The sequence below is a fragment of the Bactrocera neohumeralis genome, chromosome 2 (assembly GCF_024586455.1).
Source record: "Bactrocera neohumeralis isolate Rockhampton chromosome 2, APGP_CSIRO_Bneo_wtdbg2-racon-allhic-juicebox.fasta_v2, whole genome shotgun sequence".
NCBI lineage: Eukaryota > Metazoa > Arthropoda > Insecta > Diptera > Tephritidae > Bactrocera > Bactrocera neohumeralis.
Genome location: NC_065919.1, coordinates 37,087,974 through 37,115,430, shown reverse-complemented (window position 1 = coordinate 37,115,430; position 27,457 = coordinate 37,087,974). Strand labels below are relative to the sequence as shown.

Here is a 27,457-nt window from a genome sequence, read left to right as displayed (position 1 = left end):
CTGCCAGTATACAATTAACCTATTAGGAGGAGGGGCGACGCCCACTTTTTAAAATATTTAAAACCGCAGACGTGCCTTGCTACTGCAATCCCCTGTAACAAATTACAATTTTATATTTTACTTTAGTGCTTCGTTATTTCATTTAGTTGTATATTTCATTTTATAGCCTTTCAGTTAATCGGGTTTTGTGGGCGTGGCAGTAGTCCGATTACAACCATCTACGAACTCGTCTTTGCTCTTTTGCCACGCAACGCGTGTACCAAGTATCCTTAAGATATCTATATTTTTACTCAAGTAACAGCTTGTACAGGTGGACGGACAGTCACCCGGATATGAACTCGTCGCTCGATTAGTTTTAGGTGATATAAACAACCGTTAGGAGAACAAAACTATTATACCCTGTAGCACCGTCTTCTAAGAGTATAAAAACCAGTTGTAATATCAAAGTCAAATTTCAGAAATTTGCAGAAGATTCAGCTTCTAGCCTCAGGATCCACCTTTTAACCCGACTGAATAAATTTAGCCTTTTCATTCAATAAACAAAAACAATACTTTATATCTGTATGTATTTTTATGTCATACGTAGTTTAATGCTTTTAAATTTCATAATCTTAATTTTGATTTTCTTTGGCTTACTTTTAAAAATTATCGCTGGTGTTTATATTAATTTTATTCACATTTGGATTTAGTTTGCAAGCTTAGAGATAAAAAGCAGAGCCCTTTACTAACAGCTAATGTTTAATTTAAAGCTTTACATATCTACAATAATTATGATTACCTAACGCACATACATACGTGTATATACCATATAGTCTTAATTATATATTTACATTGTTCACAATTTAATGTTTGGTACTAAATAAAATGTTACATTTTTAATCAATTGATATTCCAATGCATACATATTTACAGTAGACGGTTGTGTATTTGAGGGTGCATAATTGACAGCACAAATAAAGTTTTCATGCGAATTTGCTTTGCGTTGCTTTTTGTATTGATGTTCGGATGCGTTAACATTTTAAAGCAGCAAATGTAATTCGCAAATCTAAGCAGAATTGTATATTGGATTTGTGGTCTAGTCTCAAAACAATACTGCAATCACATTTTACAAAGGGTCACCGACTAAGGTTCTCTACCCAAGCCATCCAATACACTCAGAGTTGTATTTTATTTGTCCAATCTGCTCTCACTGCCGCCCATCTTAGTCGAGTGTTCGTCGCGCTTTTGATATTTGCGCATTTCTAATATTTGCAACAGTCGCTGTTGCATCTTGCAATTTTATGAGTGCGAGTGGCTGAGATGATGCGCTCCCAATGGATGGAAGTAAGGGCCGTATGGTGGATAGGGCACGGCGTGCGAGTAGAGCAGGCTGCTGGCGTAGGCACCAGGTCCAAAACCGCCTCCCGCCGGTGGCGGTGGTATTGTCGGACTATTCACATCCATGCCGGGATTTTGTTTCTTCCATTTGGTGCGACGATTTTGAAACCAGATTTTCACCTAAAATGACATAATAGACCTTGAATTAGGAAAGCTATGTGAAGACATTTTGTGACAGTTAATATATTGATTTAAGTGTTTGGGTCTACTATATTTTTTAGTTAGATCTAACCATCAAATTACATTAGCATATTTCACAACTATCGAACAAATCATTTTTGAAACAAGTAAAGGAGAGCTAATTTCTGACATAACCGAACATTTTATACTCTTCCAACTTGCAAGAATTAAAGTAAATCAAATTAAAAAATGTTGTAAAAAATTGCAAGGACGATCATTATCCAAATAGGATATCTTCTTGATTTATATTGAAGGCCATTAACTTAGACTTACTTATATTGCTAAACGTAGATTGTCTTTTATACTTTGGGTTTAAAGAACGAGAACAAATTGTAATTATAGAAAATCGCTTTACTGCTTTTCAAATTATTATCCATTACAATCTATACACTTTTTGCATGTGTTTTTACCAATTGTCGATGCACCTTTGCCACCCTGATTGTGGCATGTCCAAAACATGCCTTTTGAAAGCAGTAACCTCTTCAGCGGGGATCAATCGGTCCTAAGTCAGGACCATATGGTAAATGACTTATCAAATTAATGATTTTTATGCTCTAAAATACAATTGTTTCAGTCGATGTTTGAGAGCTCACATTATCGAGGTGAAGAGTGGACCGTCTACGGCTGTTGGATTTCCTTATTTCTTGAAAGATAACTGGCAAAGAAATGGTAGGATAACACTCAGAGTTTACTGTTCTGCGTTGTTTGGTGATATGTTAAATTGTTCCAAAACATCAAGAAAAACCATTTGCTTGGAATTGCTTAGTGCTCGAACATCTTTTGATAAATTCGGCTCATCTTGGAATACCCATACATTCGACTACTCATTACTTTCGAGCACATACACCTAAATCCTGTTTCACCATCTATCCCGTTTCAGGACGTCTTTCGAAGCACCGCTATCGTTTTTTAACACTTTTTTCAACGATACGACATGAGCCTTTTTTGAGCGATTGTTTTGGGCACAGTACCAATATTTTCCGCAGAACAACTTAGAGGCGGGGCCATGCCCACTCTTTCAAAAGTTTTAGCCCAAGGTCTTTTAACGGCGCTTTGTGAATGTGAGAGGGGTCCGATTAGGCCTACCCACGAGCTCTTACTTTTTTGTCTAGGAACATAAATACCAAGTTTCATTACGATATCCTAATTTTTACAGAAGTTTCAGCTTGCACGGACGGACGGTCAGACGCGCAGTCAGACGGATTTGAACTCGTCTCGCCATCCTGATCATTCACTTATATACATACATATATACCCCATATCTATCGCTATTGGTTTTAGGTTATACATACAACCGTTAGGTATGTTGCATGCTCCGTAGCAACAAGTGCTGATTTGCATCACATAAAGAATAATATTTGAAGACAATATGAATTCATAGAAATTAATTTGGCTGTGCGAGAGTTCGAATTTCTGCACTATTGTGCTGGCTTCCTCAGCTTTTCCCTGTGCTCAGACCTCATAAGAGCCTTGAAGAATTAATCGCCTAGACTGAAGTCTGATTTGATCATTCGGCAAAAATGCTGAGTAATAAACGCGAATTTTGTCAAAAAATGGAGTGGTTTCTTAAAAGTGAAAATGCTGTTTACTTTATTCAATTAAACCTTCTGTTACCTTAAGGTCATCTCGTGACCTTTTTATGTTATTTTTGCTTATACATATCTCATAAAAGACACCAAATTTGAGATTTCCTTTTACGAATTCTTGCATTGAGGGCAATCGCTTTGAAAAAGTGCAAAATATTTTTTATAATTTGATAAAAAACATGGCAGAATCAAAACTAACGTGTGGGCAACATAAGGTCATCTAGTGACCATCTGCTGTTTAAAGTGGCAAGAGGAAGTTTCGCGCCATTTTTGTGTAAAACGACAGACATTGCAGATATTTTGTAAAATGAAACGTAACCAAGCATCGGTGAGTATTTTGATTGACTTCGATGGAGTATTATCTGATTCAGCAAATTTGTCGTCTGACAGAAACCCAAATACAGTAGACAATAATAGAAGACATTGTCAAGAAGAAGAAGAATTGCCAGATGACGAACCTTCTGAAAAGAATGCTACATTGCTGGTGAAGAAGAAGACAATATTGCTGAAGCTGATATAAGTAACATTCCCGTGTACTTTTCACCGACAACAACCAATAGCACTAGAGCCAGAACAGAAAATATAATTCGACGACACCCCCGGTTTCAGTATATTCAGTTCACCAAATATCAAATATAAAAGAATCATTTGACGTGTGCTACAGTTCACCAACATCGAGATTGGGGAGAAATACTCGTATATAACAATTGATGAAATAGAATTTAATGGATTTTTGGGTACTCTGATATTAGGATTAAAATACATATAATTTGGAAACAAGCGTTTATCGGTCGTACGGAGAAAATCTCCGCAGTCTTTGAGATGAAGTTCGTGGCCGACTAATATTTTGCGTTGTAATGTCACTTACAAATTTTTTGGAAATAAGTTGTGTGCTGAGGTTCATTAAAAGAGACAATCGCAGAGCGAGAATAAGTATATGATAAACTTGCTCCAATTCGGGATTTTTACGAGAAATGGGTACCTAACTTACCACTACTGTTTGTTCTCTATGAAAACGTAACAGTCGATGAGCGTTTAATTTCTTTTAAAGGCAAATGTCCATTCTTAGCTTACATGCCAAGTAAGCGATGTAAATAAGAGATAAAGGAATGGGATGCTTGGGTAGGATTGGATCTAGTAAGTGGGTATGAATGACGGAATACAACAAACAGATAACTTTTTTACAACTCGAGATTTGGCATTACTTTTACTGAATAATAATATGACATTGAGGGGCACTATGAGAAATAATAAGACAATTACCACTACTAAACAGACGTTTCTTCTTTGATGGATATCATCATTGTTCAATACATTCCTATAAAGTATAAAATGGTTAGTATATTAAAGACTTTTCATTATTAGATTATTGAAAACCATGCCAAGAAGTTGCCGGAAATAATAGATTTTTATAATTCTACAAAACCAATTAGTAGAAACATATACGTGCAAGAGAGAAACTAATCGTTGGCCCTTATAATGCCTACGTTTTATGGACAGAAATCCACTCTAATTGGAACGCGTCAAAAACATAAAAGCGCAGGATTTTCTCGAAAAACTTTGCCTATACACATGTTCAACTTTTTATTAACATAACAGAAGGGTTAAGATAAATAATATATATAGTCAATCCAAATAATTTCCTTGTAAATTTCCACGAAGACTAAGATATGTAATGTTTTAAAAATTCCAAGGCGCTTCAAATTATTTATGAAAAAAAAATAGATTTTGCGATCAGTTCTTATTAATTAAAATAAATTTAAGTTCTTTAAAACCTAAATGAAACTATTATTAATTTTAGCACTAACCTGTGTTTCGGTTAGACTGAGGCTCAACGCTAAATTCAGCCGTTCGCAAACGCTCAAATAACGCGTCGTCTTAAATTTGTTCTCCAGCGACACTAGTTGCTCATATGTGAATGCGGTGCGGGCACGTCGTGGCTTTGAACCACCACCACTGCCTCCCTGCGACTTGCCGTCTCCATTGCGACTGCCACCCTTCTTTGAGTCCGTCTCGCTGGCCGGATCATCAATGTCGCTGCTCATCCCATCATCGCACATGTCATCCTGATCCATGTCATTGAGGTCGTGAGCTACAAAAAATAAGTGAAAAGTGGAAAATAAACCAAGAAAACCCTTAAAATCATTGCAAATCATATAAACGAGACAATTAACATTTTGAAGGATATTCAGCATTCGACATCTATCAATCATTTACGCCACCTTAATTTCCTCTCCAACGCTATTAGCTCCATAGTGGACTGTTCAGGGGTTTGTCTGGGCGCTCAAAGCCTGTCTACAACACTTTGATGTCACCCGTTTGATGAAGGTGGAAACGCCGCAACTCGAAACAGTCATTTGATGAAATCAATCACTGATGCGTTGGTCAATCACAACAATAACACAAAAGTACTGACAGCAATAACAAAAACAAACGCAAGGAAAACAATTACAATGATAGCAAAACAAAGTCGACGAGGAACGACTACGGCAAAACACATCGACACGAGTAGCATTACGGAATTAATTGGAAAAGCCAATACAAACAAATACGCAAACGCGCACACATACTCGTATGTACAACCGCCCACGCGCGCTTAGGGAATTAAGGTGAAAATGTGTATGTTGTAAATTTATTTGTGAGAGCAACAGCACACATTCATACATGCCACAGTGCTATCTGTTGCCGCATGAGGGTACACATGTTCCGTTATCTCTTGCTGGTTGCCTGCATGTGTGTGTGCAATAACACAGAGCTCATCCATAACAGTTATTTTTCGAACTCATTCGCCACACCGGCATGTGCCAATCAAAATTCAATTAAAACACACACATTCAGCTACATGCCGCTTTCGTGTCTACCATTAGATACACTTACATACATATGTACAGGGTTTGTCCGGAAAGTAATAGGACTGAGTCGATTTAAAAAAATTTATTGAACCAATCGTTACAATTATTTAAAATAGGCTCCTTCTGCGTCGATACAGCGCTGCCAGCGCGATTTCCAAGCATTGAAGGCGTCACGGAAGCCTTCAGAGCCGACGTGCATGCCGCTTGGATCCCCTCTGTCGTCTCAAAATGCTTGCCTTTCGTTGGGCAGTCATTTTCACACATGTTCACATTTCCTGGCACACTTCCACTCGCCGCAATTTCTGGTCGTCGGTGAGCACTTTTGGGACCATCTTCGCGCACACCTTGCGCATGTTCAAGTGCTCCGTCACAATGTCATGAAACACAGATTTTGATAAATTTAACATCTAGGCAATTAAACGAATATTTAGTTGACGGTCTGAGTTCAAAACTTTGCACACACGAGTCACATTGTCGGTGTTTGTCGAAGTCGCGATCAGTCCTATTACTTTCCGAACAAACCCTGTATATGTATTGCATCTCCTACTTTTATATACATATGCTTATGGATTTCGCAGTGGGTGTTGCCCATCGTCCATCAAGAGCGTATGGCCACTTCCGTTGGGTCGTCTTTCAATTAAACGCAAATCATCAACACTTTTATAAGATGGATCGCTCTTGATCCGGGTTACTAACTGCTTGCTTCGTACCTATGCACACATATGTACATACATTAAGCATTAGGATTTGTATATTATACATAGGCATTTGTAGCAAGTTACTCGCTTTGCAAAATATGCGATCTGCTTGCATTGCGTTTTGTTTACAAACATGAGCAATAAATCAATTACAATCACGCTTACTTATGTATGTGAGTAGGTGTATAGGTATGTGTGTGTATGTAATTAAATTCTTCATTACTATAAATATAATCACATTATATTAGTTCGGGGGAAGTGTATATCATAATGTGAACAATCGATTTGATTACATGACCTGATTGTTTGCTTTTAATATGAAAATGTATCGAGTATTATTGTAATTACTAACTTGAAGATGCAATCGAGTTACATAACATACTCATAAATATCACATATTCGATAGAATGATTAAAAATTTGAGTCAATTAATTGTTATTGCAATGATCAGTATATTCAATTTACCGAACTTATGTTCCGATGTGTGACATTTGCGATGACACTTTGATTCGTCAGCAATGTCTTAATTTGTAGGGATTACATACAGTTAGAATTTTCAAAAAATCGATTTTTATACCCTGAACAGGGGGGTTAAGTTTGTCACGAAGTTTGTAACACCTAGAAGGAAGCGTCGGATACCCTATAAAGGATATATATAAATGATCAGTATGTTGAGCTGAGTCGATTTAGCCATGTCCGTCTGTCTGTCTGTCTGTCCGTCTGTGTATTTACGAACTACTAAATTTTGCAAACGTCATTTTCTCTTTAAGCTGCTCATTTGTCGGAACTGCCGATATCGGACCACTATAACATATAGCTGCCATATAAACTGAACGATCGGAATCAAGTTCTTGTATGGAAAACTTTCACATTTGACAAGGTATCTTCACGAAATTTGGTATGAGTTATTATTTATAGAAATAATCTAATATCAAAAGAAATTGTTCAGATCGGCTCACTATAGCATATAGCTGCCATACAAACCGAACGATCGGGATCAAGGGCTTGTATGGAAAACTTTTGCATTTGACGTGGTATCTTCACGAAATTTGACATGGTTTACTGCTGAAGGTAATAATAAATTATCCGAAAATATTGTTCAGATCGGCTTCCTATAACATATAGCCTCCATACAAACGAACAGTTACTAAAAGAAATGCACCTGCGAAGGGTATATTAGCTTCGGTGCAGTCGAAGTTAACGTTTTTTTTTTTTTGTTTTTTATTTCGATATTTTCGAAGTTACACGCAAATTTCAAAAGGCATTCGGAGTGCTTGGAAATACAAGGTCACGCTTTAAACACGTTTTTCTGAAAATGGAGTTTTCAAAGTCGGTGACCAACATTACTCGACGGCTAAACCAATTAGACTCAAATTTTAACATACTTATATTTTTTAGTAATTAACCGAAGATTTTTTCACACCGATATATACTTTTTTGTTTATAAAAAATTTAAGGCCCTAAGTTTGGTAAAAAATCAATTATTTTTTGAGAAAGCGCAGTTTTGTCAAATGTTTTTTGCTTATTCCTTCGGTTAATCTCTAGATTCAACATTCCTTTAACTAAATCTGTTTGCTTTTTAATATCAGAAATGCAATTCAGAGATATATTGGTCACTGCAAAACGTTTTTTCGAGAGGAGTTCTCGGAGATCAGCTGCAGTTCCTTTCCAATTAAATATTTTTGCTAATACTAAGAAATACAATTAAAATACACCAAAATTGGTAAGACTTTTGTATCAATACAGTTAAACGTTCTAATTGTATATAACCCCTTAACCACACAACAAATAATGTGGATATCTGCTTAAAATATTAATCGATTTAAATGCATACAATCTAGGCTTTAAATCAGTGTTTCCCAAAGTGATCGATAGCGCCCCCTTGTGGGCGTTGCAGGTATCATGGGGGGCGGTAAGATACCCAAAAAGAAAATGCGGGCGTTGTGTAGAGGCCTGCGGGGTTATTTGTGTTTTTATTTAGCTAGGAGGCCTCTTAGACAACGACTACATGAGCTCTCGACTCTCAACAACAACTTGTGAACATCAACTAATATGAATTAAAAGATTGCTCAAACTCGGTTCTATATTTCTCTCCGTGTAGTTCATATATCTGTCCTATTTTATTGAATATAGAAAAAATTAAAATCATGTCAATCGGTCGATCCGTTTCATAACGGGGCATCTCGACAGGATAGAATTTATAGAATACTAACTGTCAAACGTATTGCTATTGCCATTGCCAAATCTGTATGTGGGCATTTGCTATCATAATATAATCATTTGCGCAAAGGTGTAGGGTAGGTAGGTTCGAGCTGATGTAGCGAATGCTTTGAGCTCTTGAATAATTTATTTTATCACTTGCGAAATGACGTCGGATAGGTAGCTGATGTAACGCACGTTTTGAGCTTTTGAACTCCTTAAACCTTTTATGTGGAAAATAAAAAAAGGATCATTATCCTTTCTTACAAATGTATTTCTGGGGATAAAGATCCTTTTTTTTTACAAATGTATTTCTGGGAAAAATAAGATAATAAGAAAAGGAGAAAGATCCTTTTTTTACAAATGTATTTCTAGGAAAAATAAGAATTCATAGTTTTGAACTACTATATAATAATTGTGCTTAAGCATTCCTATATAAACAATGTAATATTTATTTTATATTCATTTGTGGTTTTGCGCGCAATAGATGAGCATTACTTATGCCTCCTTTACACTACTCGCGAAGTTAAACGTATTTCTCAAAGCAAAACAATGTCGGAAGTAAAAGAGAAGAGACGGCAATACTGTGCGGAATACATTAAATTCGGATTCATTGAAAATCCCACAAACCCATCCTCGCCTTTGTGTCTTCTATGTCTAAAAACATTTTCGAATGAAGCAATGAAGCCTTCAAGACTGCAAGATCATTTGAATAAAATGCATCCAGATAAGAGAGACAAGAATGTAGCATATTTTCTAGACCTAGAGAAGAAGCATAATACTCAGCCAAGCGTAGCAAAACTATTTTCGGCGGCTGCTAAGCAAGATGACGACGGACTTCGAGCTTCGTACAATATCTCTTTGTTAATTGCTCAAAAAGGCAAACCACTTAACATCGGAGAAGAGTTAATATTGCCAGCAATAAATGAAGTAATAACTACCGTGCTTCATAAACCGGCCGCAGATATTATCCGAAAAATTCCTTTGAGTAATAATTCTGTGCAAAGACGAATTGATGAAATGGCTGAAAACATTGAAGAATCATTGTGCGATCACCTGAGGTCAAGTCAATTTTCAATTCAGCTGGATGAGTCCACTTTACCAGCTAATGAAGCATTGTTGTTGTCTTACGTGAGTTTTATTAAAGATGAGAAAATATGTGAAGAACTATTATTTGATAGAAATTTAGAGACCGATACAAAAGGCGAAACCATATTCAATATGTATATTGGAAAAATTTTGCGATGAGAAAGAAATTCCTTAGAAAAATATTATTTCAGTTGCTACGGATGGCGCTCCAGCTATGACAGGGTGCCATAAAGGCTTCATAGCGTACTTAAAAAATAAAATTCCAGATGTCCTTGGTGTACATTGCGTTATTCATAGACAACATTTAGTTGCAAGAAACTTAAGTGAAAAACTATTTCATTCACTGCAATATGTCATCAAAGCAGTCAATAAAATCCGCAACAGCTCTTTGAATGATAGATTATTTTATCAGCTTTGTGTTACTAATGACGAGGATTTCAATCGTTTGTTGTTTCAAACTGAAGCTTGTTGGCTATCAAGAGGCAATTGTCTGACTCGATTTTACAACCTGTTTGACTCTGTTATAGAGTTCTTGGAAACTAAAGATTACAGAATTTCAAGACAAGCACATAACATCAAAGAATGATATGGCTTACATGACAGACCTGTATAAATTGTTCAACAACATGAATCTCCAACTGCAGGGCGATAAACTAAATTTAATTAAAACAAAAAACGTCACTGCTGCTTTCGCAGCCAAACTGCTTCTACACAAAAAGAATCTGGGCAGACGTGAGTTTCACAATTTTCCGAATTTATCAGTATCATGCAGTAACGACGAATTGTTTGCCTACTGCCAACATTTGGAAAACCTCCACATTGACTTCACCGAACGATACCAGGACATTTTGAACTTGGAAATACCAGACTGGGTGTTGGATCCGTTTTCAAATGTCAACACAGCAATGTCACCTCAGCTGGAGGAAGAACTTATAGAATTGACAACAAACGAGGAAATAAAAATCAAGTTCAAAAATGGTTACCAAGAATTTTGGCTACAAAAACCGATCTCGCAATTGTACCCTGGATTTTGGTCAAACGTTCAACGATTCTTGATAGCATTCCCATCGTCATATTTGTGTGAACGTGGATTTAGTGCTGTGACAACACTGCTTACTAAAAATAGAAATCATTTGCTTGTTACCGAACGTGGCGACTTGCGACTGTTCTTGAGTAAATTTTAACCTGATATTAACAAACGTATTAAACAGCATCAGATTCATCCTTCACATTAGTTTTTATATAAGGATCGATTATTTTAGTTTTATTTTTAATAAAAGATTCTCTGTTTTAATACTATAAAGTTGTGTTTCAATAATCATTCTTATTGGCAGGTGTAGCCCGTAAGAGTTAACTTGAGATCTAAGCGCCGTTGTATGTTGCCTACTGCGCTTAGGTTTCAAGTTGCTGGTTATAGTAAAAGTTTCGTTTAGAATTCTTCGTTAATATATGTACATATATAGGTCACAATAATTAATTTGAAGTTATAATTGGTTTTTAAATAGGTGAAAAAATGGGGGCGCTAAAAAAATATTTATTCTCAAAGTGGGCGGTAGACAAAATAAGTTTGGGAACCACTGATTTAAATGGTATACTATAGATAAATCAACCAAAACCAAAGGAGTCACAATTTCTGTTAGTTACCTTATTACCAGAGGTGTTGTCAAGTATTCGTTGAAATACCGTCTGTTTTGGTGGCCTAGTTTAAGGAAAAATATCTGCTCCTATGAAAATAATAGACACGTTTCTCTACGTAAAGATAGTTTTTTATCTCAGTGTGTAATAGTATGATTAACATTGTCCTGCATGATACGTAATATAATTGTAATTTTTAAATATAACAATTGAATTAAAACTATAATTATAAAATATGTTTTTATTTTTACTTGATTGAGCAAAACTCAAACTCAAATGATGGAGTTAAAATCAAAAATATCTCCTAATAAATTAAACCTTCATAAGACCGCTAATCCATCCAACAAGCGCGAGAACATTCATACCACTATATTATAATGGCCGTTTGGCTTCCGTCTTCAGGCACACCCTTTTCTGTAAACTTAGCATGAAGGAAACGTAAAATTCCGGCCGTAAACTTTTCGTGTTAACAAATTAACTACACGTCAAAACAATTTAAAATGCCAAAATAAACTGACAATCTGGTATGAAAAGCCCAAGGCATGGCGCAACCCTTTGTTGTCACCAGTCGTGCTTAGCGCAAGTCACCAGGCAAATGTACTCAATGGGATGGTGCGGCATAAGCAAACACTCGGGTTTACACAAATTACACGGCGAAAATTGGATTGACGCAAATCAACTCATTCGTGGCAAATCGAAAAGGGTGCAACGTAAAACGGGCGGCAAATGGGGATAAGGAAAGCTGTCAACCCGAAATAAAATGTTTCTAAATTCTTTCAAAGACGAAGGACTCCAAAGCGATATCTCCAAAGCATAAGTCTGTGGTTGTGTGTGCGGCGACGACTCCCTATGTTATCAGCTAGTTTAAATCTTATTACATTGGAATATCTGCTTAACTCCTGTCATCCACAAATGAATTACCGAACACCGTTCATCATTACACCGCAGATTGATGAAGAATGCTTGAACAAATCTGGTAATTGGCCAGCATCATTGGCCATATTTGCATGTAATTAGGTTAGGTGTAGGTGTGAGTATCGGCTGCAGCGCCTAAAAGTAGGTAAACATGCGCGAGCAAACACACATTCGTTTGCTTTACATTAGCGTTCAACACAAGCAGAGCTCAGCAGCCTTTGGGGGCATTACCGCCAAGAGCTGCGGCGGCTCGACTGCGACAGACAACAGCACAACGCCGCGTCCATGCAATCATTGCACTCCATCAGTTGCAAACATGGACGTATGCATTTGAAAGTGTGTGTTTTGTACATACTACACATACATACAGACATAACAACGCGGTAATTAATCAGAAAATTAACATCAATGGTTCATTTAATATTTAAGGTTTGCTGACGGATACAGCTCGAACAACAACAACGTCGATGGTTAGGATGAAATTAAAAGCAACAAGCAAATCTGTATGGCCTCGGTTAGTTCTGCCAGAAGGAGGGGGTACGCGAGGCTGCAGTGGAAACGGTAGCAAATCTTTGCACAAGAAATTATTGTTTTGTTGCATCAGGGTTCGCAGGCTATGGAGAACAAATGCAGATTGCACTTAGTGGGTATAGCATAGAGCGAGGATTTCACGGTAAATAAAGTGTAAAAAATTCATTTTCTATTGGGTGTCTGACTCTTACCCAGCCCAAGTTTATATAATGGCTCGATAATGAGTCCGCTAAGTTTCGTTGTGTTCTATTACACTACTCGGACTGTATATCTTTGAAACATATGTACAAAAGTAAAAATGATAGTCAGATATATTTTTATAGATTGCCCAACCCTCTTACGAATATACCACAAGCATACACTTGAGAATTTATTTACTATGAGTCCATCTCGTTTTTTTCTACGAAGCCTAACTGTATTACAGGTCAGAAGTTTAATAATAATTGAGGAACAAAACAAACAAACGGACCTAACCTTTAACCTAATAACCATAACCAATTTCAAGAATTTCTCCGTCAGAATTTATTCTGCAAGAAATTATGCTTTCTTTTCATTGTTTAATATTTACCCCAACTTATACTTACAACTTACTCATACAAGTATTAACTAACTGAGGACTTAAATTTTAAAGAGATCTCAAATTTAAATGAATCTCATAATGATCATTTGTCGGAACCGCCGACATATAAAAAGCATATACATAGATGGCATATAAACTGAACGATTGGAGTCATCAAGTTCTTGTAAGGAAAGCTGAAAGATGAGAAGGGTATAATAGCTTCACTGCAACGAAGTTAAGTTGTTTCTTCTTTTTTAATTTCTAACTATATTAGCATAGACTTTCCCTTGTAAATCAAAAGATACACTCTATTAGCTCCACATGTGCTGTACCTGTAAGCACAGTTGAAATGGTTTATATGTACTGGTAGTTATGTAAAATTTGTTAAAATATTTGCATGTAATATTAAGTCAAATACATTAATTTGCGCTTCCATTAAATTAAGCAAAGCTATTAGTGTAATCAAAGCAGCATCTATCTGCAAAGCCATTTACACATATGTACATGATTGTGTGTATGTGCACACTTATATACTAAGTGCAATGAAATTTTAATGACAGACAAATTATGTTTGTGTTTTGTGAAATTTGCCACTTTATAAAATTGCCATAATTATAACAACAATTTATTGTGTACGCACACACTTTTACACTTTTAATGTACCGCAATTACATGAAAAGTGCTCTTACTTCAAAAGCTCAGCCATATCAAGTGTAGTTGAACAACTTTACGAGGCGAAGCCCATAATAAAATGGCAGTTTATGAAAATGTGCCGACATAGGGATACGCACACACACTAATACACCAAAGTACGTCCATATGGCAATATCTACGAGGATATTTCGTTCGAAGCAATGAAAATATACATGGGGTTCATATATACATAGGTATATTTGATATATACATATATATATAAACGAAGCACTTAAATTGGCTTATAATGGTTTATATCTGTGTGTTTATATGCATGCCTTATCACCCAAACTCATGCCTCGGATATGCCTCCTTGCTTCCCGTGTGAGTCAATGAAGTGCTGTAGCAACATTTAAGTTATTGGATCCTGATAAACCAACACAGCGGCATAAACAAACTTGACTCGACGTTGCACAGCAAGGACATAAATGCTTGCACAAACACTGCACACCAGTACACTTATCGACCGTATGAAAGCTACGCACAGCTTTGGCAAGTCATACCCCATTCATAAACAAACATACATATATTTTAAGTCATAAACTTAATTATGAAATCAGAGTGTTAATTACCAGTACCATCGTATAATTCAAACCAAACACAAACATAAAGAGAACACACACTCAAACACACATTCACAAAGATTTTATCGTTGACAAAAACAAACAAACAACAACTCGGTGGAGACGATTGGTGCGTTGGTGGGTAGGAGTGGTTTACAGACTGCCGGCGGTATTATGGGTTGATGGTTATTAAGCTGCCCCATGGAAGGCGCTACAGCGTCAGCAGAAGCCCGCAATATGATACCTTCTCACGTCTTTTCCGTTATTATGGTTGTAATCGTATTCACTCGTTGCGGCAAACTCACCGACACACAAAATTTCACCAACAACCACTTTAGTAAAGTGCTTACGGCCATGCAACTATATACTCGAATACAAATGTATGTATATGGTATGTATGATATGTATGTGTCCTCGGGGAGCATTTTCTGTCGCATTTTGGCATTTTCATAAAATTATAATTGCTTATAACAAACTTGATACTTTGCATAAATGCGCATTTAAAGGCGCCGTGAATATTTGATCCTGAAAGGGATATGCAAATTGACATCTGAAAGCAAATGGCAGATTCAAAAATGATATCCATTAATTAGTGAAGCAGGTATTCACATTAATTCGTTTACAGAAATTTTCTTGTGCAACCTACTTAAAGTATCAAACTGCCTAGGAAAGCAGCAGGGTGTGATTTTGCGATTTCTTAGTTGTGCATATACAGCTTTCATAGTTGGTTACATAATCTTTGGTAAACGCGGACTGAAATCATAGCCATTACTCTTAATTACTGTAACCTTACCATAGTTAAATTCCATGACTGTTTTTACTAAAATCATCGGTCAATGTGTGAGATATATTGGGTAGTCGAGAAGTCTTTTTATATTTTGTCAATAGATGTCGGTGAGGTGAGGTGAGGTCATACCATATAGTGTTGGAAAGGTGAGAATAATGAAGAAATTCAGTATATTTTGACATTTTTGTATAAAAAAGAGATGAATGCCACGCAAGCCAAAAGAAATTTGTGAAGTTTACGGACACGATGCTGTATCAGTTCGTATAGCACAACAATGGTTCCTTTGGTTTTTGTTCGTCGAGAGAGGACTTTACTGCTCAATTACCTATTCAGTCCGAATTAGCACCTGTTGGCAAGAGTTATCCTACGTTTACGGATTTCGAGGCTGACATTGTTGGTGGTGTTTACACTGGTTCCAAGATAGACGAAATTATCTACGACTTCAAAGTTATGACTGTCAACAGTGACGTGGGAATCAAGTCGCTAGTGCGACGACTGTGTGTTTGATGACAGGAGATATTTCGTCTTGCCCACGTTCACTGCCAGACCCATTTGCTTTGATTCCTTGTCCAATCTGGAGAAAGCAGAACTAACGGCGCGGATGTTGAGGCCGATGATATCAATATCATCGGCATACGCCAGCAGCTGTACACTCCTATAAAAGAGTGTACCTGCTCGATTAAGATTTGCGGCCCGAATTATTTTCTCCAGCAGCAGGCTGAAGAAGTCGCACGATTGGGAGTCGCTTTGTCTGAAACCTCGTTTGGTATACAGTTATTTTATTTATGCTTTCTCTCCACATATTATTTCTTACACCAACGATGGAAAAAATGTGCTTAATGAATTCAGTACTAGCAACGGTATATGACATACATATGTAAGTAGTAGCGAGTAACTGTTAAAGTATGGTAAATTTAGTGCGAAGCACACAAAACTTCGCAGCCATTTTACATTTTCATCAACCACCAACACATATCATAATGGCGAAGGGATGGCCCCAGTAGTATGAGAGTGTGTGAGTGGCTCTGGTAGGCTACAAAAGCAGCCAAGCAACCACCCACAATTAAATGGTTGCCAGACTTTGGGGATGAATGCCATAAGAAAGGAAAGCCAAAGCAAACACAATAAAACAAAACAAAAAAACAAAAAACTAAAAACTTTAAGCAGAAGTGAAGATTCGAAACACCGATTTCTCGTGGATTTTTTAAAACATTTTGGCGGAGAGTCACTGTGCAACCATCAACATTAACAAGTCCCCGTTGTCAAGCGACAAGTAGATCGAATCAACTCCATTATGTAAAAATATATGCCATGGCATCACAAAAACAGCAGACACTTACACATATGTAAATATTAGCATGTGTATGTATGTATGTTTCAGGAATCGCATAACCGTAATCTGTATCATAATAAACGAGCGCGTGCAATGCGCATGTCATGAACTCTGTAATACTCAAACATACTTACCTACACTTACGAGGATACAATCGTCATATACAAACACACTCACAGCATTCGCATTCGCTTGAATACACTAGCAGCAAGGACTTTTAGCCGGCAGTGGAGCGGCTACTGGCACCACTTCTGCAAATTGCACCAGTTAAACACACAAACAAGCCGAAGGATCAACGAACAATGCCAACGAATATAGTAGACAGCAGTAGACAGCAGCGACAGCGGCAATAAAGGCTGCAGCAGCAATCGCCTCACAGCCTCATTAAAACAACAACCGCAGTGACACTCGGTAAAGCGAATGCCAAACTCTCATTGAGTCGCTAAATAAATGTGCGGTAATTAAGTACCTTGCTAATTAATGAGTCCAGCCGCTGCACTAACAGCACAATAACGAGAATACGGCATTAGCAGCCACAACACCCAGCAAAGCAGGAGGGAGGCACAAGCCCCACAGAAGCAGAAACCGCATCTGTAAGCGCATGCATATGAGTAAGTGGCTGAGTATCTGTGCGCCAGTAGCGTATATGTAGTTAACTGTATTGTTGTTTCTCTGTCCGCCATTGTTCCTAGGTAAGGCAGGAGTGAGAGCTATATTGTAGAGACAGTAGCTTGCAATTTGCGCACTGCCTTCAGGGTCCCTCGCTTGCTATGGCAGCGTTTCGCTGTAATTATCATTACCAGGGTACACATTATCGACATTGACAATGGCAATAATAATGCTAGCTACAACGATGCGAACAGTGATTCAAAATGAATACCACGATAGTCAAAATAATTTTCGTTGACTTGCAATAAAATAATATTACTTTTTCGTGATATTTCAGCTGTTTATATTGAAAGATCTTATCGAACTTTTGGGCTAAAAGTATTACGGGGTATTGATCCTTATTCAAATACGGTGTATTGGTAAGGACTTAAAATAGAATAACTCGAGGGAAGGGGAACCAATGATTAACTATACTTCTGCTAAGATCATGGTTTAAATTAGCGTCCTCTGATTTCATATATCTTCAAAAGAGCAAATTTCTCCACGGTAAGTTGACCGAGCAGCTGTAATAGCTGTTATTGCAGCAGCGGTAATGCCTACAGCAGTGCCAACAAAACCGCGCACTCCTTCCTCTACAACTGCCTCAGACCAACCGGCCGAGCCACCCACACTGCCGCCTGTCCGCAAACATAATTTCCATGTATTTACGCTGCCTGTTTTAGTAGCAGTTATTTCAAGTGGTACCTTAACGACTATCGAGTTGAGTCAATTTGAGTGTCTGGCTGGCGGTGGGAGTGCCGGCGAGCCGCCTAGCTGACGGGTGTCTGCAGACAGATTGCGGGTAGTAGGCTACAGCCATTCAGCCATTGATAGAGTTAATTGTGTTTTATTAACACAAACACGACGATAACGTGTTGATGATGATGGACGCCATTGTGTTTATAATGTGTGTAGTTAGTTAATTTGCGTGCTACAAGAGCGTGTGTGCGCTGTGTATGCTCGTATGCATAGGCGTATACGTAACTTTGGTAATGGTAGAAATGGTTTCAATTCAGAACCAACTAAAATTTTATCGAAAGAAAAATACACCAACAGTGCATTTTACGTGCTGCGTAGTCCATCAAGTATTCAAGATAAATATTTGAACCAATCTTATTTGCAATGTCAGTACTTCATTCATAGCTTAGTTTTTATTGAGAACACAACCTCTAGAGTACTAAATTAAGTTATTTTTAGGCATATTTTCTGCAAAGGTGTTGGAATAATATTGGCTCACCGATATCAATGAAATTTGGAATGGTTTTATGCATGGCTTAGCGTTAGAAATATAATTTCAATTTCATAGTTCTCTTTCTCTTCTAACATACTCTTTCCTGTTATCTCAACCGAGTTACATTTAGAATTTAATAAAATCTGAATCACATGTAAAGAAGAATCGCATCAATAAGTTCGAGTATTTTTTCAGGAGCTAACTTGTTGCACAAAGCATTCTCTTAATATTGATTTAGAATTCACTAAGGAGTGTAATCGAAAATCGCCAAAACATAAAACGAATTTCCAATTAAAATATCAATCAAACCAAAACCTACCGAAGCATAACTGAGTTATAGCATACATACATATAAATAAATATATAAGAGAACGGTGATGGGTGAATTTCGAACTCCGTTCATTGATATTTATGTTTAAGTAGGCAGGCATGTAAGTATTTCATGTGTGTATTTGGTTTTTCACAAATCGAAATTTTAGAGAGCTTTTTGATTTGATAAAAAAAGTTAAAATAAACTGATTTTCAAAGAAAAGCACATTGTGCTGCTCATAACCAGAAATGAAACGAAATGCGAATAGAACATTTCGAATTGAAAAATGTATGAATACATATGAAAAATACCATCAATACGTATACATATAAACATTCGTGTTATTGAGAGCTAAACGCATGGGCAAATGAAAGCATACCCATGAAACACCGATCTAAACACAAGCACAGCTAGATGCTTCCAAAAAGCCACAAAACTCATACAAATAAAAACATCATGTTTGCTAAACTAAAAGCCAGTCTGTATCGCCTGCACCCAACACGCAGTTAAAGTGGGCGCCTTTCCCGTAACCATATGTGTGTACAAGTATGTGGGTGGGAAAGGTCTTTTTATTGCGTTGCGAGAAATAGACTACTATTGAAGATTGAAGTGGAAACCCAGAAATATCGCACATTCATTTATTCAAAAATGCGATTTGTGTGAAAGCAGAATTGAAGTGTTGGTTCGTTTGTACATTTTCAAGTAGAATATTTCGAACTCAATTCAGTAAATAAAAAAGAGCTTATTTTCGTAACACTTTTCTTTTTTACTGTTGAATAAACGCAATATTTTAATTTTATTTGATCAGTGCTGGCAGTCAGTATAATATGTATCTTGGGCTAAGCCGATCCTATATATGTATTATCGTCTAAAAATTAATGGATTTTGATTATAAATCCATTACGAAGTATTTAATATAATTAATTAAAGTTATAATTTTTATATTTCTCTATAATTAAGTTAACGAAATCTCTATAATGCTGCATTAGAAACTACCCGGATCAAAAAATTCTTCGAATACACAACTTTTGAGAGAACTCATTACAAATCGCTTTAAAAAAACCACAATGAACGCCGAAGGTTTTTCTGTTCAGTGAGTGTAGCATTTTGCGGTTATATTCACTACTTCTGTATTGCTTTAAGGAAATATAAATTTGAGCAAATCATGATTTCATTATTCTAAACGACTCTTTGCAATTGAAGCAGAAATTTAATTTTTATTAACAAATGCGATTACACTGATTTTTTCTTGAGAGAACGTTTACCGTTATATTTAATGAAAATGTTGTTATAACTCACCTGACATGTCTTCACTGTGCTCGTCGTCGTGCATTTCATCATCACGATCTGCATTACTGCTGCTCGAACCCCAACCACGTCCACCATAATGGCCCATTGATCCAGTTCTGCCGGTAAACTTATTCGGATCCAAAATATTTTCCACCGAGAACGCTAAACGTTTGGTGGTCTCTTTCTCCAATGAAGCATTTGTCGCCGAAGACGTTGTTGAGGTGGATGTTGGTACTGATCTAGTCAGATCAACCGGACAGGCCTATAAAGGCAATAAAGATAATAAAATGTGTTATATACATGGATAAGTAATTGAGAAAGGCATAGAACCACATATATTGTATGTATAAAAAGAAACGAACTTCGATGAAACTCAGCATACAATAATCATTTGAATATTATCAAAACTTTTTGGCATTTTAAATAATTTTGAAAACAAAGCGCTTATTCCAATACATGGATATACTATCTCTACAATTATTTTTACTAAGATAAAATATTCTATAGGTAGATTTCTGAATATTAGATAAGCTTTGCATCTTAACTGCTAGTAGCCTCTAGCTTTCAGGTAGAAAAAGATTGATAATAAATTAAAAAACGGAAAACCAAAAGAAACTGACTTTGATATATCAAAATGTTATTTTCACAATCACTTCATATCAACACTTGAATTAATCATTATTTTCACAGTTCACAAACAACGAAAATTAACAAAATCAAAGGAAATGCTTTAAGTATCGCTTGTATGGTATAGACGTGTGCTTTAACTGCTGTTTCTTCAAGTGGCGGTCACTATTTTCTGCTAGTAGAAATTTCACTAGAAGAACTAGCAGCTCTCTCAGCTTTTTACTTTCTCAACTTGTGCTCTCTTCTGGTAGTTGCTCCTGTTTTTTAGGTTAAGAAACGCTTTGCCAGTAATAGTTACCAGTTATAAGAAAAACGTATAACAAGTCAGCAGAGCCTAAGTTCGAGAATAACCAAACATTTAACACTCTTGCAACCTGCCAGGATTACAGCCGGAGTAATACTCCGCAAAGTTTCCATCCGATTTTATTCTAAGCACATGCGGTATAAAGTCACTCGGAAGTTCAAATTATTCAACGCATTTTTAAAACACAAACATACTACTATCAAGACAGGATTCTCTCTGTATTTAATTTGGTGGCAATATTGGAGAAACCGCTGTCCAATTTATTACTAATATGTTATCTACATTTTCTCTAATCCTCTCTGGTCATATTATTTCCAAAGTAGTAAGGGGTCTGCAAACTATCACTACAACCTTTTGAATACATTTCACCTGCATAAACCAAAAGAAAAGTCAATAGATATAGTTAGGTCACCTAAACAAATTTAGTACACATGATACTACTGATATGATAACAGAAATTTAAAAAAACTATGTACAGAAGGATATGCGGCACTTGGATAAATGCACTGGATACTGCAAATTCGATGAGCTCGAGGGAAAGAACATTCTTGGACCAATGGAAAGGAGCCGATATTATTTCTTTTAGCGCTGAATCTATTAGTGCGGCAACGATTTCCTTCTGAATTAGACCGAAACGTGAGAGAACCTTTGAACTATTTGCTCTTATTAAACATCACCTTACACAAAAGTAAAAATCCTAACTGAGCATTGTCCATGCATTGTGGCTGAATACCTTGTCAGGCGTAGAGCTATATTTTTCTGCGAACCCGCTAATTAGCTGGAATTTATGTTAGCCGTTTTAAAAAATGTGTAATAAGCTCAAAAAGTACGTCTTTACATAACGGTGTTTTGATCCATATCTAGTTTCTAGCATCAAAAAGTTCTGTTCAAGCTGTTCAAGTGATCCTTTGTTACCTTTGTCGCGAGCATCAGCCTCGTAACCTAACCAACCCTAACTTAGAGAAAAATTTAAAATATATATTGGAGTTATTTATACTAATACAAATATGCGATAAATTCCAAAAACAATAAAAAAACACAAAAATTTAGCCCATTCTATAATATTTGGTAATACTTTTATGATATTGTATGAGACTTTCAACGAACCGACTTCTGAAAAAAAATAGTTTTGATTAGTATTTAAATTACAGGAACATATTATCAAATACAAATATTTAAAAATTATTAGAAGACTATTTGATTTGCTCTAGTCCAAGTATAGGAACATATTATCCTTTACATTCATTGTATCGTTTTAAAGATTGTAAAAAGATTAAAAGAATATTTGATTTGCTACGGGCTAATCACTTTGTTTCCCTAAAATTTTAATATAAGTGGATTCAAACCACGTCAAGTAGTCCATGAAAGTTTCGCAAAATCACCGAATTCGCAAATTAGCAGTTCATTAGGAAGGGGGCCAGACGCATACCCCGTGATATAAAGATTTCGTCAAATTTCTTTAAAGTTATTGAAGATTGAAATTTAGAGCACGATAAAATTGTAAAATTATTTTCTTATAAACTACTGGAAATAAATCGATGAAATTTTATGAAGTTAAAGAAAAATGTTTGTGCTATATTATAGATATTTTTTTATGATCTATTTGTTTGAATAGTAATATTTTACATAATTTTTTGTGTGCAACAACGAAAGGTAAATTATACATTGTTCTAATTTTGTATATTCACACATTCGTCTATATGTTGTAATATATTAGAGCTATTGATTATTTTCCTGTATCAGTTTATGCTTTTCTTGCACTGCGTAACGAGGGATGTGCCAACCGTTTTAAGAGAGAGAGGACAAAATATTCAATATCTTTGAAATGGTATGATTGAACAAACATTTTTTTGCAGATTATTAAAGGCGAATAATATTTTCCGCGTTGTGTCATATACTTTTCAATTTTTTTTAGCGTGAAGAACACATGAAAAATTTCAATTGTTTAACAAAAAATTATGTAAAATATTATTTTTTAAACAAATTTACCGTGAAAAATATTTATATAATAATATAGCACAAACAATTTTTCTTTCATTTCATAAAGTTTCATCTATTTATTTCCAGTAGTTTATGAGAAAATAATTTTACAATTTTATCGTGCTCATCGTTTCAACCTTCAATAACGGGGTATGCGTCTGGTCCCCTTCCTAATGAACTGCTAATTTTCGAATTCAGTGATTTTGCGAAACTTTCATGGACCACTTGACGTGGTTTGACCCAGTGGCAATTATCTTGGATTAAATTTCTAAAAAATTTTCATTTTGGAAATCTAAAATCCGAGACATCTCATTATATGAATCTCCAAACCTTTCCCGAGGGTCGGGAACGTACCCGGTGACAAAGGACTGTCAACTCGACACCATTCCTTGAAATTACTTTGGGAATGTTTTCTGACGCTACAACAACAACAAAAAAATTTCAAACTAATTATTTGAATGAAAAGATAATTACATAATTTATTATGAAGCTACGATTCAGTAGATAAACGATTAATCTATTGACTCATATAATTGGTTAAACAAAACTCATAAAAGTAGATAACATTTTATCAAACATTGAAACGCAAAATCATTCCAGGTTTGCATTTCGGAAGACTCACCGTAGGTGTGCCATGGGATCCATCATTGCTATCCTCATCATTCCCATCTACATTCAATTCCTCACTGGTATCACTGCGTGCGTAATTCGCCGCTGCGATTTGGCGTGAAGTGGCCGCAGCTGCAGCTGCTGCCGCCGCCAGACCCCCCAACTGTATTCGAAAGCCATAATCACTAAGATCCGGACGAGAACTCGAAGGTGGCAAACACAGACCGGACGCAGCGGCAGCCATTGAGGCAGCAGCGGCGGCAGAGGAGGTACTCGACGCGGAAGCAGCTGAGCTCAAACTCACCGTGGAGCGGGCAGCTACAGCTTGTGCCGCAACCAGTTTAATTCTTTCCAGATCCATGTCATGTGGCGTTGGGAGTACTGATGAGGGACTGCAGCTGGCCATTTGGGTAGTATGTGGAAGAGTATGCGGGCCACTGAGCAGCATTGATGTGGGTGGTGTTGACAATAGGTGATGTTGTTGTTGCGACGAAAGTGCCACACTTCCACTGACAGTGGCGTTGGCAGAACTAAAGGATTGTTGTACGGAATGTTGCTGTTGTTGGTGTTGATGTTGCGGCTGCACGGGTGAGAGCAGTTGTGGCTGATCGGAATGCGGTTGAAGTGGTGATGTGGGTAACGATAGCGGTGAACTGGCTGGTGATGGAAGACGTTGCAAATTCGAAGTAGCTTGCAGTGTCGTCGGCAAACCGACTAAGTTTGATAATTGTGGACGTAGTGGATGGAAATCTGCTACTGGATGAGGATGTGGATGTGTGTGATTTGCTGGTGAATGGTGGAGGATATGCTGATGCTGGTGCTGATGGTGATTATGATGGTGCTGCGCAGCGGCGGCGGCAATAAATTGTGGATTTTGCAACAAATGTGGATGCTGTTGTAACAATGCCGCATGTGGATGGGACAATGGCTCGGGGCGCGTCAGTTGGCAAGAAACATCGTTACTATCGATCACCTTACGTAACGGTGGACTATGGTACGTAGTTGGCGGTGGTGAAACTGACCGACGAATACTGGACTCATGGTTGCTCCCATTTGGGCCATTGCCATTAGTATTGTAGTTGCTAACACTATTACTATTATTGTTATTATTATTTTTACATTTTTCCATATCAACGTGTTCTGGGAAATCCCCGGCTTTCGCACTAGGACTCAGACGATTTACTACATTTAGTTCAGTCATTTGTTTGAGACGCTCCAGTGAATAGCGTAAACTATCGCCATTTGCATTGGGTATTTTGCCTGTAGAAGTCATGGTACCGGTATTGCTACCGGCACATCCGTCAGTAACTGATGGGGATTGTTGGCTAATAATGAATTTCGGTATCTTCGATGTCGACGAAGAGCACGAAATTGTAGACGTTGGCGTGACGGTGACGGCGGCATTGCTGCATGATATCTCCGGTGATGTGTTTGATTTGGGCGACTCTGGATTAGAATTCGGACTCAGCTGGTCACCGACGGTGTTCGCTGGTAAAGCTTCGGCACTTTTTGCAGGTGACTGAAGCATCACCATTTTGCCGAATAAATTTTGAGACACTATAAAATTATTTGAGTAGATTTTGTTAATTTTTCTAGTTTTTGATTTCACAATTTTTTTTTGTCACACACGACGTTCCGACACACAAGGTCTTTGAAGTCTTAACTTGATAGTTCAAAATTCGAATTCGGATTCCTTACACCATGCGTTCACTTGTTGTAATGGCGCTCTCGGACGCCGTGCAAACACTTATATTCCTCGCGGCCGACACTATCAATTTACATGATGCGGAGGGTGACAATGGTCAACGAAATGCGTAAATACAATCAACCTAGCATCGGAAATGTTTAACTGCTCATGGGCGATAAGCGATCGAGATCTTTAATTTCCGTCCGCTTCGCGTCGTTTAAGTACTTGTAACTCTGATGACAGCCAATCGACTGTTACTGATTTCACATCACATCCGCATCCGCAGTGCGTACTTTCAGCTGTCACGCATCCCACTCAGGCTCAATCAAAAGCCAGCGAAAGCATGGACGAAGGGATGGCGCAACATACTAAATCTGTGGCAATACATAACTGTATGCTCTTAAACAGAGGGTTGCTGTGTCTTATGGGTCGGATTTTATATCACTCGGATTTGTTACGCGGCGTTAATCTAATTGAGTTGCACAGTGGCCGACTATCTGTTTATAACAAACAAAATGCTACTGAGCGGATGCTGAGCGCTGCTGCCAAATTCACCCAGTCACTCATACTAAAAATATTGTCGTTTGTGTGCGCACTGTCGGTACCGGTGGTGCTTCTGGTCACTGTAGTGGTGGAGAATACGTGGTTGGTACATGTGAACACCCGGTTCGGAAAAACATCTGTTGCAGCTCTCCGATGGTTGATGAGCTCAAATTTGAGTGATTTCTGAAGAGCGAAAACAAGCCCCGCCCTTCTCCGCTGATGGAAAGAGAGATTTAGTTTTTCAATGCTTTTCCTTGTATTCATTAGTGGATGGTGGTTTATAACATACATTATTGTAGTTGTCCCTATGCAGGCTGCCATATGCGGCATCTTTTGACACACCGTAACTACACTCGGTACTTAAGTTTAAAGGATCAGTATCACAATCTAATGATTTAATTTGTTTTCTCCTCGTTAGCAAATGTAATGGTGTGTTCCGAGGCGACTTTTCATTTTTTTCATGCATCAATTTGCACGACATCGCCTCGTGCACTTACTTATTGTAATACATACAAGGTGTACCCTAAATCTATCCGAACTTTTTGGATATGTAATAAAATTCAAATAACATTATCTTTGAAAGTAATTATTTTTATAAAATAGTTTCAATTAAACACAATAAAATGTCTGGAATGATCAACTAACGCATATATAGAATCTAATATAATAAAATGACTGGGATATCAACATAAAGTGCTCCTTTCCTGTGGTGTGTGCATTTAGCTGAGGTGGAACAAACCGCGAACTGACATTTCTTTTACCTAAATTAAATCCTCTGAATAATCTCTTTACTCATATTTAATCACTAAGCCAACCTTCTCATAATAAAATTTGCACCAATATCAATAATTTCACAGACTTTTTACACGAATTCAGTACGATTACTTTTGGATGACCTAGCCTTTGATAATTTTAATCCGCAGGACAATTTCCAAATCGTCCAAACAGGTAAAAACTTGTGTTCGACTCATAAAATCATCACCATAAACTTTTTTTTTATCAATTCATACGTCTCAACGATTTGTTTTTTAATTGAACATCAAATTTTATATTTTTCTTCTTCGTAAAAAAGGAACAATTGCTTGCTATTGTTGGCACGTTCGAAATAAGATGAATGTACATTTTTAACCTCGAAAATTTTATAGAGATAGCGTTGCATGTTGTGTGATTTAAATATAAATTTTGGTTAGTTTTGGGACCCACCTTCTATGTATGTACATATATAGCTGTA

General features: G+C 37.0%; 1 protein-coding gene across 1 annotated transcript; it reads right to left on the bottom strand.

Annotated features, from left to right (window-relative positions):
• Positions 1 to 581: 581 nt before the first annotated feature.
• Positions 582 to 25,976, bottom strand: LOC126762304 (homeobox protein slou). The gene is made up of 4 exons (XM_050478993.1): positions 24,010 to 25,976; positions 20,486 to 20,738; positions 4,952 to 5,235; positions 582 to 1,497 (listed from the first exon to the last, which is right to left on the bottom strand). Exons 1-4 carry the CDS (start codon positions 25,528 to 25,530, stop codon positions 1,279 to 1,281), a joined length of 2,277 nt encoding a protein of 758 aa, XP_050334950.1. The 5' UTR covers positions 25,531 to 25,976; the 3' UTR covers positions 582 to 1,278.
• Between the last annotated feature and the right edge of the window lie 1,481 nt (positions 25,977 to 27,457).

Coding starts and splice junctions, on each gene's coding strand:
- LOC126762304 (XM_050478993.1), bottom strand. CDS start 25,530: ATGGTGATGCTTCAGTCACCTGCAAAAAGTGCCGAAGCTTTACCAGCG. Junction 20,739..24,009: donor GATCCCATGGCACACCTACG/GTGAGTCTTCCG, acceptor TTGCCTTTATAG/GCCTGTCCGGTTGATCTGAC. Junction 1,498..4,951: donor TCAGTCTAACCGAAACACAG/GTTAGTGCTAAA, acceptor ATGTCATTTTAG/GTGAAAATCTGGTTTCAAAA.